General features: G+C 39.8%; 1 protein-coding gene across 1 annotated transcript in view; it reads left to right on the forward strand.

Moving 5' to 3' along the window:
* LOC138008163 (ras-related protein Rab-8A-like) overlaps positions 1-6,393 on the forward strand; it is an 18,403-nt gene extending 12,010 nt beyond the window's left edge. The window contains exons 3-8 of the mRNA XM_068855392.1: positions 1,035-1,095; positions 1,488-1,565; positions 2,625-2,714; positions 4,194-4,259; positions 5,376-5,426; positions 5,530-6,393. Of these exons, the coding sequence (XP_068711493.1) occupies positions 1,035-1,095; positions 1,488-1,565; positions 2,625-2,714; positions 4,194-4,259; positions 5,376-5,426; positions 5,530-5,619 (436 nt within the window). The 3' untranslated portion in view covers positions 5,620-6,393. The remainder of the gene's footprint in view (positions 1-1,034; positions 1,096-1,487; positions 1,566-2,624; positions 2,715-4,193; positions 4,260-5,375; positions 5,427-5,529) is intronic.
* The last annotated feature ends 8,607 nt before the right edge of the window (positions 6,394-15,000 follow it).

The raw sequence follows: 15,000 nt of genomic DNA on the forward strand, positions 1-15,000 counted from the left end.
TTGACATTTGAAAGAAAAACGAAAATCAAAGAACAAATAAATTACCTGCACATGTTCATATAGTTGGATTTGAGGTTGGTACGTGACATAAGGGACTGCGCAATAATTATCAGGAGGGGGACTGAAGAACAAGATGGGAGAACAACATGTAAACTCACATCCAAAGGGAGGGGATCACATGTAACTTTTTATGTGAAAATCAAGGGGCTGGTATCAAATTTTCTTGTGGGACCTTCTGATGAGTAATTTAAGTATAGGATTTCACTGAGCCCTGGGACCTGAAAGCATTGGTTATAATGTAGTGTTATAGAATATCTCAATTTCACAACTTCATTTATTTGTTTTTTTCTCGTGAAACATGTTCTCCTTCATGGCATTGTGCTCTTGCTGTGGGACTTTACCTTATGTCACCACAGAGTTTTGGTTCTTTCCAATGCCCATGCTAACAACTCTTCCTGTTTCATAGATGTAATTCCCCAGTTTTGAGAGATTGCTTGCTGTAGAGCTCATTTGTCCTTAAGAGAGAACATTTTAAAGGTTTCATCAGTTAGATAGTCTGGAATGATTTTCCTAATCCTGCTTAGAAAACATCATGCATGTTTTCAGATGTCTTGGTTATTAAGTGCCTTGGTTTTTACCTTTTTGACTATTACTGCGTACATTTATGTGCACATTCTTTGATGTTCGCTGCTTTTGCCCCATTCCAAGAAATCAAATGCGCTATTTTCTTTGTTACAAAATGTTCGGAAATGTCATTTAATTTTATACAATTCAGACAGAACAAACATATCATGGGCTTGCTTTGAGCAATCTTCAAAAGGCATGTGTCATGGCATATTAAACAAAAACCCTAAAAGTGCTTGTACATTTCTATATCCCAGGGGTATTGCTGGTTAATGTGTTTGTAATGTAGACTGTTGAGTTCATGGTCATACTTGAAAAAATGTGAAAGGCAAAAACATCACAATGCAGGGTAAGTGTTTTGTAGAGCCATTGAACTGCTTAGGTGGTAACATTTTTTCTCTAAATTCAAGGGACACTGCTGGACAAGAAAGGTTCCGTACCATCACCACTGCTTACTACCGTGGAGCTATGGTGAGTGAAAGCAGACTTGCAGCAATTCTTAGATAGTGAAATTTGAAATCAAACAATGTTGCAGCATTGTGTGCTATTAATTTTATTGAACAGATGTTTAGATGCAAGTTACCAGCAGGGAATAAAAAAGCGTCAAAGGGGGGGGGGGGGGGGGGGGTGGGATATGGGGGTGAGATCAGGTTTCCAACTTTGACTTAAGGGAAGCAGCATGTGGACATTAAAAAGATGAAATTCATCAAACTATTTTTGCAGAAAGATTTTGTACAGTTTCCATTGTATGCTTGAGTATTGTCTCTTTAAAACACCTCCAGCTATTATAAACAAAGGGCGGTACTTGTGACCTATAATGTCATCGTGTGGATAATTTTAAACAATATAATTTTCATTCTTAGGGAATCATGCTTGTGTATGACATCACAAATGAAAAGTCATTTGAGAACATCAAGAACTGGATCAGAAACATTGAAGAGGTGGGAATATAAATGTAATACATACACAAACTTGCTCATGTGGGCCTGTTAAATGCTAGCAGCATATTCATACAAAGCTCTTGATAACTCATGAATGAAGGGGTAGTTTCTAAAGAAACTGTGGTGCTGCGTCGGTGGGGAAGTAGTATACAAAAATTTGGTTTATCAACGGAGTTGATAATGTAAATTGACCACCGTACAGAGATTCTAAAAGCTGACGTTTCGAGCGTTAGCCCTTCGTCAGAGCGATTCGCGATTCGCTCTGACGAAGGGCTAACGCTCGAAACGTCAGCTTTTAGAATCTCTGTACGGTGGTCAATTTACATTATCAACTCCGTTGATAAACCAAATTTTTGTTGATAACTCAACCTGTTTTATCCATGTCAGTATTACAGTGTATGTTCTTGTTTTATTATGTAGACATGGAGGAGGCGGTGCGGCCCAGTGGTTAGGGCGCTTGCCTTGGGCGTGTACTAAAATCAGGAACACCGGAACACCCCAACACCCTGGAACACTCCGGAACACCCCGGAACACCCCGGAACACCCCGGAACACTCCGGAACACCCCGGTTTTTAGGCCTAGGGTTAGCCAAATTGAGGGCTAACCCTAACTTCCAGGGTGTTCCGGAGTGTTCCGGTGTGCTAACCCTAGACCGAAAAACCAATTTAAGGCCTAGGGTTAGCCAAATTAAGGGTTTTGGGTAACTTCCAGGGTGTTCCGGAGTGTTCCGGTGTTCCTGGTTTTAGTACATGCCCTTGCCTTGAGATCCAGAGATCCAGGGTTCAAGACCTGCTCTAACCACTCGTTGAATTTGATCCTGGTAGTCCCTGGTTCAACTTCCCAGCTGCACTTGTAAATAGCCAACTGGTTTGCCTCCGGCCAGTTGGGATTCTTAACAGTTGTTGTTGTTGTGGTTCTGTTCTGTCGTTTCGTTGTGTTTCATTGGCCCTGAAAAGCCCCTGTGGGGAGCAGTCCATTAAGTATGTATTGTATTGTATTGTATGGTCTTCTGTTTGCATTGGCAGCATTCTTTAAATTGTGAATTTGATATATTGTAGCATGCCTCATCTGATGTTGAAAAAATGGTGCTAGGAAACAAATGCGACATGGAGGACAGGAGAGTTGTATCAAAAGAACGAGGAACACAGGTACTTAAATTGGTTAACAGATTATGCTTACCAACACCATTAGTGGAAATATTTTCAAAACCCTAAACCCTAATCAGGTGTTCTTACATTTGGCATCCCTTTGGTTGCATTTCAAAATATTTCGTATTTGTTTTTGAGTTACTGAGAATTTGCACCTACATGTACATGTAGTAAATAACTGGAATCATAAGGAATGGGGAAAACCACTGTGAGTGTCAACCCACAACAGCAAGACCCTCCTGACAACAAGCTTCCATACAGTGTTGTCCAGGCACTATTCACAGAGAGCATCGTAGTAAGTTGATAAAAGGAAATGGACCACAATCCATTTGCTGACAAAGTGTCAGCAAAGGAAAAAGGGGAGATTTGGCAGTCTTTAAACCTTCTTATGGTGGCCAATTCACTCATCGACTTATTTGTACCACCTAGTTTGTGCCCTATGGACACAGCACCACGATTCCCTGCATTTGCAAGGGACAAGAAAAGGGGATGGATGAGAGGCAGCTAGGAGTGGCTAACAAAACATGGCCTTGTCACCAATAAACACCTTTATAATAGAGGATAAATTATTTTAACAGATACCTTTGGTGATTTACAGCTTTTTTGATGAATTAATTAAATCGCAGTCAACAAAATCGTGTACCATAAAAACTTGTGTGTAAGCTGCATCTTTTTCCTGAAATATTGGGCTCAAAATCGTGGGTGCGGCTTATATTATGAGACCATTTCTTTGAGGCTGTAAACTGGCTGGTATGGGGTCACAAATAACACTTAAAACCTTTAGTAAATAAAGATTGAACATATTCTTCAACCAATCACCCAAACTCCACTGTGTGCGAGAAAATACTATGCTATTCGAGAGACCTCACGCGGCAAATGACCAACTGTTTTGTTGCCCTTCATTACTTGCGTGGCATGTTTGCCCATGAGGTGGTTAAACTAGACTTGTTAAGCGACACCTTTTTTTCTGATCGATGGCTTCCATACATTTTTATAAACATGGTATACACGCATGGCTGACATCCATGTTGTTTACAACGTGACTCGGTCCAGACTTCCTTCTGCAAATGACTGTGTGGTTACTAAGCAAACGTATTGTGTCCATGCGCTTTATTTTCACTCAAATTTCATCGTTTTATTTCAACTTTGGGCTTTAAAAATGAAGACAAGTGTCATCAGCACCAAGAATTACAGGGAAATCAATTAAAGATACACACTGTAAGCTTTGAAAAAGGTATTTTGAGAGTTGATTAACATTTTGAGGTCCCTGCAAATACACAGCTTTAGATTTTGGCACGTTTATCACTAACAACTGACAACAAACAAAACTTTTTAGCGAGAGTGCTTTTTTCAAGTTTTTATTATTTTCTCAAAATCATGATTGAAATTTTTGGGGGTGTGGCTTATCTACACATTGTATGAGTGTGGACATGATGAATGTTTATTCATACTGTACTGTATTTCCTTCCACCTCTTCAGTTGGCCACAGAATATGGGATAAAATTCATGGAAACAAGTGCAAAAGCCAGTATTAATGTAGAAGAGGTGAGTAAGGGCTTTGTTTTATCTCGAACGCCAAGTACATGTAAGGTGACCAGGAAATAATTATTATGGAACAAGTTGTACACTATATGTAAATATGTTGGCAAGACTTCATTAAGAGTTTTGTTCATGTGTGAAACTGATGGCTCTTATAAGGTCCTTGATGTATTCATCCCTGAAGCGACCCCCAGTGACAAGTAAAATAAAAGAATCATCTGGTGTTTGACAGAGTAAAATATGCAAGACTCACTCAAGACTGAAAGGGTTAATTAGGTCATAGAGATGTTGCTAATCAATTTACTTTCCTGTGGGGTACTACGCCACCGATCTGAATGCTGCTACTTTCGTTAACATTTTAACGAGATTCCTTTCCCACAGGCTCAACAACCACAACAGCGGAAAAACACGTTTTCAAAATTTCTGTTTTCTTTGGCAATCGCAGAAAAACTTCCCACAAAGAAACCTGTGGTGAAGTGTTCCCCTTTTCTGATAATTTTCATTCTCAAGTCTTCTCCAAGAGCTTTTCCACGATTATAGAGCCTTCCATACAGGCTCTGCAGTTCTGCCAGTACCTCTTAAGAATTTGAACTGTTTACAAGCCAAAGTGCGCGGGGAAGAGACACATAAATTTTCAGTCCACAGATTGGTGGTTTTCGTAGTAGATTGCATTTTACATATGCAGCTGTAGGCTGTAAGTTACCAATGGTAGTGATACCTGCCAAGTTTTAGATTTATGGAGTGGTATTGGTGAGCCATTTCTGTAATTGTTGGCAGCCATAATTGTTTTTCAAAACTGCACAGAAGGGTCAGAGGTCATTGATTCTGTTACTTCACACTCCTGAAGAATGTAGAGGTTTTTTTAATCGAAGACCCAAAGGATTAGGCCCTTTGGGAATGAAAATGAAACAAAGAATATAGCTTTAGTTAAGTGTACCCTTTCTCTTGAGCAGTAGTAACGTTTTAAGTGTCTGTGCTCAGAAGAAAATAGGCAGTCGTAGTTGTTTGTACTTGTACGTCAGTCTCAAGGTTTGTCTTTGTATTCCAGATGTGACTCGGTGCAATCCAAATGATCACGTGCATGTGTACACGAGGTTAACTGTGTTTGCTATCATTCTACAGGCATTTTTTACTCTTGCAAGAGATATAAAACTTAAAATGGACAAGAAACTCGTAAGTTCAATTTAAAACAATATTATGAAGAAGTTGCTTGTGGTGTGGTGAACATTGCAAAATCCTTGAATTCTCTTCAATCTCTCGTTTTCTTTGTTCATAGGAACAATCAAGCCCACAAGCTTCCAACACAGTCCAGGTCACGCAACAGCCTAAACAATCAAAAGGGTTTTTCCGATGTACGATATTGTAGGATAAGAAAGAAATTGCCATAGAAGAACGTTGTTACTTCTGTGCGTGTCTATAACCCTTTCTTTGCTTTTAGTCCATTCACGATATCACGTCAGTGAATTTATGGACACAGTTTAGACACAGGTGTACATGTATTTCCATTTGCCATTTCTTCTTATCGGATGACAGCCAAAATTTCTTTGATGGCAGGGCTTCAGGTTATGTGATACTCACGGTCAAGAAATGGTTATTTGAAATTACAAAGCTTGGAAATTGATAGTTAGGCAATTGAATGTCCCAGCCCTCCAGCCTGTGTGAATTTCCTTTCATTTCTTATTCATTGTTTTAACATTTTGCTTCATTTTCAAAGAGAGTCTTCCTCGTAGGAGTAATCTTTCTCAAGATAGAAAGTTGTTTGTTAAAACATGTGGCTTTGGATGATGTTTGTCTTCAGGGCTTCAAGGTTAGAAGAATTGGTGGGCATTGATTTCATTGAAGGGCTGTGCTCTGGGCAGTATTAAGGGACCCACTTTAAATTACAGTCTAATACTAAATTGAAACAAAATTTTTGAGCCCAGTTAAGGTCTTGTCATAGGCTTAAGGTGTCAATTTTAAAAATGTTATTTCATCAGTATTTATGCTACGGAAATAAGATTTACATCCTTTTAACATTCACTCCTCTGAAGGCGGCCCAAGACGCTCCCAGTTGACAAGTAAAATCGTCTGGCGTTAGACAGAGTAAAATCTGTGAAGTGTTACTTCCAGGAGTCAACGCATTAAATTGCGTTTTGGATTATTTTTGTTATCTTCCATCAATGTTTGGACTGAGAACCCAGACAAAGTATGGTATAAAAGCATAACACTCCTCAAACTCATTAATAATTCATGACATCAACAGCCAATAAATTATGCCTGTTTTGGTCAGGTGGATGGTCTTGTTACCCAATGAAGCATTAGATGAAAACCGGCGCCGTGTTTGATATCAAAACACACGTGTGTTTATGTCAAAAAAACAAAAAAAGCAAAATTCTGAATACTGCTATTTATTGTCATCAACTCACAACTATACTGATCGCTTTTTCAGTACTCTGTCTTACACCTCCTTCATGCGTCTTTAGCCTCCCTTCATATTTCCACCTCCTGGATAAATTTAACAAGCCAGTAGTTCAATGATAAAGCATCCATTTCCTCCACATTGTCCTCGACATTACACACGAGATGAAAGTCGTACTTTGAAATTCGAAAATTTGTAATGTTCTCGTCCTTTGCCATTCTCGAAGAATTTCCACCTCGCATTTATCTTTGTACTTCGTGCTCCTGTGACTAAAGCAGACTCTTCTTCGACTGTTCTTGAAAATCGAAAACGGGAGTTAGCTGAAGTTGCACTCATCTCTCGCAAGCACATAAAAAGTCACGACCAGGCCAACTTTGAATAATTTACATACTAACTTTGTAAACAATACAATACAATAATATATAACAAAAATACAACAATAGATGCTTGAAGAAGCCACATAAAAAAACTAGTGCTTCGGGTTTCATCTGGGTTTCCAAACACCTCGAAACAATAAAAGCACTCGGCCGAAGCAGCCTCGTGTTTTCATGTGTTTCTCGGTGTTTGGAACCCATAATGAAACACTCGCACTCGTTGTTGAGAGGATTACATGAAAAAATTGAAAAACTTTGACAATCTCCAAATCGATTACTAGATAAAATTTCAGTAAAAAACTAAAATCTCTTGTAGCTAAAACCTCTGGCATAGGACTACCTATTTTTGCTTTAGAACCTAACAGGGAAAAATAGGATTAAAAAAAGAAAGGAATGCTGTTTTTTGATTCAAAACTACATTCAAGGTGCATTAAAGTGATGTTACCGGCGATTTCATTCTCACGGCGTAAATGCTGAAAAAATAAGAACGTTTTTAAAAACTGACACTTAAAACCGATAAGGAGACCCTTAGGGCGCTGCATATTTTAAATAACTATTATCCTGCGAAATCGCACGGAATATCGCCTGATACTTAGCCGACGAAACCATAGGCCGAGTTGGCTAACATCAGGTGAAATTCGGCAAGATTGAGCAGGATAATTGTTTTATTATTGAACACATTAATGACAAAGCACAATTTTCTACGTTTATTGGAAAAAAAGGCAGGAAGAACATACCATTGTTCTCCTTGACACAAAATTACGTATATCGTAGGATATCTGTTGAGTACGCACTATGACCATATTTGGACATTGTCACAATGTGTTGAATAAGAAGGAAGAATATATGTGTGCCCAACAAAACTCACTAGTCATTCCACTATGATAATAAAACTTATTAGACGTTTTGTTGTAACTCTTGTGCTTGATTTTGCCTAGCTTTTTTTAACCTCTTCAGAAGTTTTATTACAAAATACATTAAAATGTAAATTGAATAGCCCCATGGCCCCGATGTCATCTTTAAATATAAGCGTTTGGTTGCCTGTTTACTTATGCATTCAGTGTAGACCGAGCTTTTGATTAAGTTATCTTCTGAACTGAAAAACATCGTGGTATGACCCAGCAATTCTGTCTGATTTAACTCTTTTAAGTGGTTACTGAAACTCGTAGAAAGCAGAGACAAATATGTTTGAAGTGTTGTTGTAACATACCATACATTTATTGATCTCGTTTGGGAATCAAAAAGAAGAATAATATGACCCCAATCGAGGTCCGTATGAATGGTGGCTCGTAACTTTTATACAGTGAAATTATGTGGGATTTCATTCCCATTTTTACTTACTATTGAGAAAAAAAAAGAAATTATACATTAGTAAGAGCAGTGTAAGGGTAGACCATATGCATAAATAAAGAACGTTTCTTATCTGTTGTGTATATGTAATTGAGGCCAACCTGATGGATTTCACAACAGACATTTTATTAAATTTGTTCAAAATTTGTAAACAGACAAAACAATGATTTATTGGCTCCATTTATGCATAAGGTCTGTTGCTGGGAAAAAATGTAATTGGGTCAACAATCGTCAGTTCTCCTAATCCACCATCTTCCCATCATTTGTATGAAGACGGTTTACATAGACTTGGTGGCAGGCAAAGGTATGCTTTCGTTAACTTTGCTACAGAATCACGCAGGTTCTGTGACTAATTTTTATTCCTGTAGATGTCTTAAGAACCCAGGCCAGGAAGAGCAGGATAAAAAGGATGTAAATCAGTGATTCTTTAGACTGCGAGAGCACTCTCTCGTTTGCTCGAAAATCCGCCAAGAGAACGTGATATCCGAGGGGCGAAGCCTCTCGGCGGAATTTCGAGCAAAAGAGAGACTGCTCGCAGTCAATGATTCTTGACCAAACTTTGTGGTGAAGTGATTATATTCATCTGTCGTGCCTCGCCCGATACCTCGTTCTTATTGGCTCTTTCCTGTTGTATGGAAAACCTTGTTGTTCCGGTTATATTAAAATCAAATGGAACGGACGTTTCCAGTAGAAACTTTTCGGGAAAAAAGAGTACCTTTAGAGGTGTACCTCTAAAGCGTCCCACTAGTGCCACCCTCCTTGATAAATTAAAAGCGCGGCTTTTGGTCGCGAAAATGTTTATTGTAAATCGTTAGTACAGTATCCAGTCTCGTATGAATAAAGAGAGAAAAAGCAACTCCTTGCGAAAGGAAGACTCTCGTCCTGTGCCGTTTTGAATGACGGAAATTGTTCTGATGCGTTTAATAGAAAAATTCTCCCCAGTTTTTCCATTCAAATGGAAAGCGCTCATTGCTTCCAGCCTTGGCCAGTAGCAATAACAATTTGTGACTAGTATTTCGCGATCTTCAGGAATTTTTTTCGTGCGCGATGATCTGTGGTGTATGCAGCATGTAAGATGAGGGGCAGCAATTGCCACGTATGTGCACGCATAGCCCAACCTGGTTTGGCCTTTGAGAAATATTGTAAGTATTCATTAAGGTCTTTCCAGGGGAGAACAATGCTCTTTTACATGTGTGTTGTGCGCAAAGCCGTGTACAGTGCGGAATTTGGATTCTTCTTGAGTGGTCCAAATTTTAATCAATGGAGACGGTTAAATTAAGCTGGATGCTTGGCGACGACCTGCGAAAGGACATCAGAAAAATCCCAGTACTCCGCAGGATTCGAACTTACGACCACTGTAACACCGAATTCTTGAAGTGAGAGTATCCGACCGGAGTTGCGGAAGGTCGTAGGTTGGAATCCTGGCTGGGACTGCCCTTTCGGCCGTTGCCAAGCAACTTGTTTACAACTTGTTTATCTTCAAAGTGGGGTCATCGCAATGGACTGTCCATTCCCGAGTCCCCGGGACATTTAACATGGGCCTGATGTCAAAACGCCGCTTATTTCTTCTCCAACTTGCATTTCCTCTTTTATTGGCGTTTCCTTTGGTTTATTTGCATTTTCTTTCTTTCTTTGTGTTTGAGCCTTGTGGGCCACCGTACGTTACCGGTTAATTGAGCAACGTTGACAAATGCGACAATGTAGAAGAAATCTTAACATTAACATTACAACCTAATTTTGCACCTCTGTGCGTGACTTGCACGATTCACATAATGAAACAAATTGCGGTTTGTGCACGGTAACAACGAAACTCCACCGAATGGTTAACGTGGCCAGCTTCTAGAATCCCACGTCACATTGTGTCCAGTTAGACCCCATGTAATTACTGGTTGTACATAGAGGCCAAGGGGTTGAAAATCCTAGGTCACTTTTGCGTACGTAGTACTACTTTATCGTTCGTTAAAACATAGTTAATAGATGGAATGGTTTGGAAGCTCTGCAAACATCAAAGATTTAGGTTGGAAAGTCCACGATCATGCACAATCTTTCTATTGGTTTGTTGCTCAGTACGGAGTAAACAGCTATTGTGTTCACGGTCAAAGCCAAAAAGAGAACAAACACCTACAACAAAGAAACTTGTCGCGTTTCATAACCATTCTCCTGTATTAACTATGGTTAAAACTAGAAGTTACTTATAGCAAGCGAAGTGCTGCGAAGTTAGTTATAAAAAGAAAGGTAACAATAATAAAGATGATGACTGATGTTTATAATAACAATTTATTCCTGGACATTTTGTTGCGCATTGAGTGAAAGTAATGCCTCAATATGAAAAATGAAGAAAGCTAGTGATAGCAAGGGAAGGAAAGAGTGTAAACATAATAGGTAATCAACAAAAGAATGCAACTATAATAACTTGTTTTATTCCACATATTCTCCCAGTCATGTAATAACCATGTAACAGAAAGAAAACGTGGTATCAATGTTCTCCAAATAGACAAAAGAGTTTTTCGATACACAATGTGAACAAATGTAATCATACTGAGGTGAGTGTTCTCCTTTAAATATGAAAATACCGGATACATTTGGAAATACAAGACACCGCCCTTGCATTTTAAAATACAAGTTGAAAATGTAATCACAGTGAGGTCAATGCTTTCTTTTAAAGGGTAATGTGAACATTCATTTGCCTTAGAAGGCGATTTTGTTACCTCAACGGGCGATTGATTTTGTTCTGTGACCTCAATGGCGGGCGATTGAACTGTCGAGCGAGCTTGATTTGGCACGTAAATCAGGGACAACGTGTCTGTATCTGGAATTCTTTGACTTTCAAGTGTATTCAAGTACATCCTGTCTCCTTCGATTAAAATTTGGTCAACTGTAGCAGTATCCCAGTGCTGCACTGGAAGCGACTGTGCACACAACAGCGCTGAAAAACCCATAAAGCGGGTTCGATCGAACCCCCTACATTATAACACCTAGGGTCAAAAACTTGTAAAAATATATAATAAGTACATCGTATTCCTAGTTTGGCTTAATTCGCTGCTGTTCAATGTAGCTAAAACATTTTCTGATTAAGAAACAAATGAGTACCGGTATTAAATATTTTGGTTCGCTGCGAATGTGGTTTTTTTTTTCACCAGGCCTGTGACCCAGACATTTTCTCTAACATGAACTGTTTGCTGCGAATTGTTTGCACTACGCCAGTCACATCAGCGACAATGAGACACGGCAAAGGATATCTGCGCACCATTATGACAACGGAAAGATTGTCGGGTTTGGCTCTGCTGAACATTCACCACGAAAAGCCCGTCAACTATGCTGTGGTTCAGCGTATTGCTGAAAGATATCCCCAAAGAATGCTTCTTATGGATCCCGTCTTTGATGAAACATAAAATTTTTAAAAGTTTAACTCCAGTATACTTTTATCAGTTTTATAAATGAAAATTTAATCTGAAGTATATAACTTTTTATCTTTTTGCGCAGCTATGTTATATTTCAATGCAAAAAATAATGAAATTTTAACTTTAAGAAATGAGAAACTTTGCCTCAGAATGCCGGAAATCGCGTTTCTGAGGGCTTAAAATTCCAAAATTTCCCAGGGGTCCCGAAACGGGGCGCCGCCCGGCACCTTTAATCGGACCCCGTTTCTAAAAACCTGGATCTGCCCCAGGAAACGTGTATTTACCAGAACACGAGACAATTCAGAACTGCAAGTTGGAACAATTAAGACCGTCATCACTTAAGAAGTACGTAGCTAAATGACCAAGATGAGTTTTGAGTCTCCTGATTTATAGGGGACGGGAGCAGGACTGAAAAGGGCGGGAGCCGGGAGATATAAAGGAACGGGAAGTGGGAAAGCAAGGTACAGGAGGCGGGAGGTTTTAACCCCCTTCACCCCCACCTACACCACTGTTGTGCACCAATATGGCTGCTAGAAATCAACACGAACGATGAAAGCGCTTACGTTTAGCTCATGAAATAAAATAAATGTGCATGAACACATCTCCTAATGTACTTGAAACGCTCATACTGCTGAGATTCATAGGCATAGACATTTTTTCAACCAAATAACTTTGTATCATGATATGACGCAAGGTGTCATTTCGGAAATTCAAAATGCTATATTTTCGAAACGAAAGACGTCATGGAACTCTAAAATTGAAAAAAGATTTATTTCTAGGTCATCTTCAACCTCCTATAGATAGAAATTCAAAGCACCTTGCGATTTTGATTTTAGAATCTGATGATGTCATTGAGAAAACCATCTATATACCCCAGCTTCTTGGTCCCAGTATCCTCTCTTGGAGTAAGAATATCGTTGCAAGCGTCATAAAGACAACGGTCATTTACTACTTACAGTCACAAGTCGAGACGCAAAAATGCACCAACAGTCGGCTGCCGGATCGGGTAATACACGCTCTCTTGACAAGCTGTAGATGTGCCTCATTTTCGGTTTCGTTGTCATCAGAATCTCATATTCTTCAATTTGTACCTCTTTGTGATCCTCGAACATCTTGATCAAATGATATTGATTTCCTCAGGGAATGGAAGTCTCTCTTCAGACTCGTTGCCGGTGGGTTGAACAGCGTAGACAGCAGGCGGCAAGGCCCCAGCTTTATCTTTTGTTGTCTCACTCCTAACAGTCCGTTGGCGTACTGGTCTGTACCTCTCTAACCATTCTTTCATCAGTTCCTCCATTCCTGGTGTTATTCCTTAACTTGGCAAAGGTGCCATCGCAGCAACCGCTGAAAGGGGCACGGCAGATTGAAGCATAGGATAGTACGACCTGTCATGAGTATAGTACTTTTCTGCCCATCTAGATCTACGCTTTATAGACTCGTTCACGATTGCACTAATACTATTCAGACTAATAGAGCGTTCTACGAATTACTGTTGCGCTCACTGCTGCCTTCATCAGATATTAAGTTTGCGCTTTCTAGTTGCCACTGCCCATCTGTTATTATAGCAAAGTTCTCGCATTTGCCCGTGGACGATTTTGTCAAGCGAGAAACCACCAATTCCAAACTGAAGAGCTTGCTCCTTCAATCCCAAAAATTCTGTCAGATGTTTTTTTCAATTCCAATACTCTTGTGTGTTTATCTTTGTCGACCGGAACCCAGCTACGGTGGCGTACGAATACGACTTCTTCGCTTTTTCGGAAAAAAAAACTCATTATCACTTTTACGATATTTCAGGGGGAGATTTCGTGGACTGGAGTACCGGAAGTTGTTTTGCGAAACTGGAAATCGCGCTCTTCTCCGGCCTAAAAGTAAGAAGATGACAGGAAATTCTATAGTTACCTTCAATGTGGTTACTTCATAAACTAGAAAAAAATACAAAATGCTCTTCTGATCTCTTCTTTCTGAAAACAAATATCGATAACGTCGGCAGTCGGTTAATTTTTTTTCTGTCGGTAGTCGGTAATTTTTTTTTCTCGTTTTGTTGGTGGTCGGTAGTATTTGCTGCCCTTTGTCCGGCTTAGTCGGTTAACCCCATTCAGACCCTCAATAAAGTATGTTGGAAGTGTTGGGTTGTATGTGATAACAAAAGGAATGGTTTCAGTTCGTCTTGTCATTGTGTTCCTAAGCGCGTCAGACCGGGGAATGTCAGAGGCCCGCTGTATTTGGGCTTTGAGGAAGTTTTTTGTCGTAACCACGGTTAGCTAGGTAGTTTGTTAGGTCATTTGTGCGTTGTAAGTATGTGTCAAGGCTGGAACAAATGCGGCGTTGTCGGAGGGCCAAGCTGTAAGGGATGGAGCGTTTGGCATGATGGGGGTGACAAGATGAAGTGAGAAGATATTGATGTTTGTCAGTGGGTTTGGTGTAAAGATCTGTTTCTATGGAGCCATCCTTGACTGAAACCATGACATCCAGGAATTGTCTGTTAGCCTAGAAAGGCCGTGAACATGTGATGACTTTGATAGTGGAATGCAGGTTGTTAAGATAATCGACAAACATTTTTAGTTTCTCTGGGCCTTCGGTCCAAATCATGAAAATGTCATCCATAAATCTGAACCATATGTGGGGTTGATAAGGTGTGTGACCGAGAGCGTTTTGTTCGAATTTACCCAGAAAGAGGTTAGCGTAAGAAGGGGCCATCCTCGTTGCCTTAGCAGTGCCATGTTTTTGAAGATAATGTTCTGAGTTGAATGTGAAGTTGTTCATGGTAAAGATCATGCGAATGAGATCGCAAATGGTCTCTGAAGGGATGCGTGGATTGGCGTGTTTTTGAAGGAAACTACGACAGGCGTCGATCCCTTCATTATCTGGTATGTTGGCGTACAGTGATGTTACGTCGAGTGAAACAAGTACAACGTTGTGAGGAAGTCTGTTGAGAGAGGCAAGATCACTTGTGTCTTTGATACAAGACGGTAAAAGGAAGACTAGTGGTTTGTGGTAGAAATAAACGAACTGTGAAATGCTTTCAGTGGGGTGACTGTTGGAAGAGACTATAGGACGTTCGGGATTGTTGTCTTTATATATAAAAGCGTCCGGCTTTGGGTTTGTTTTGTAGGAGGTACTGTCTGTTTTTCTTGCCGATAAGTTCGTTTTATATATGTATTCTGTAACTCGTTTTTGTATGGTGTCAGTAAGTCGGTATCTTATCGTTCGTAAAGGGTGGGGTT

Source organism: Montipora foliosa, chromosome 6 (genome assembly GCF_036669935.1).
Source record: "Montipora foliosa isolate CH-2021 chromosome 6, ASM3666993v2, whole genome shotgun sequence".
In the NCBI taxonomy this organism is placed as follows: domain Eukaryota; kingdom Metazoa; phylum Cnidaria; class Anthozoa; order Scleractinia; family Acroporidae; genus Montipora; species Montipora foliosa.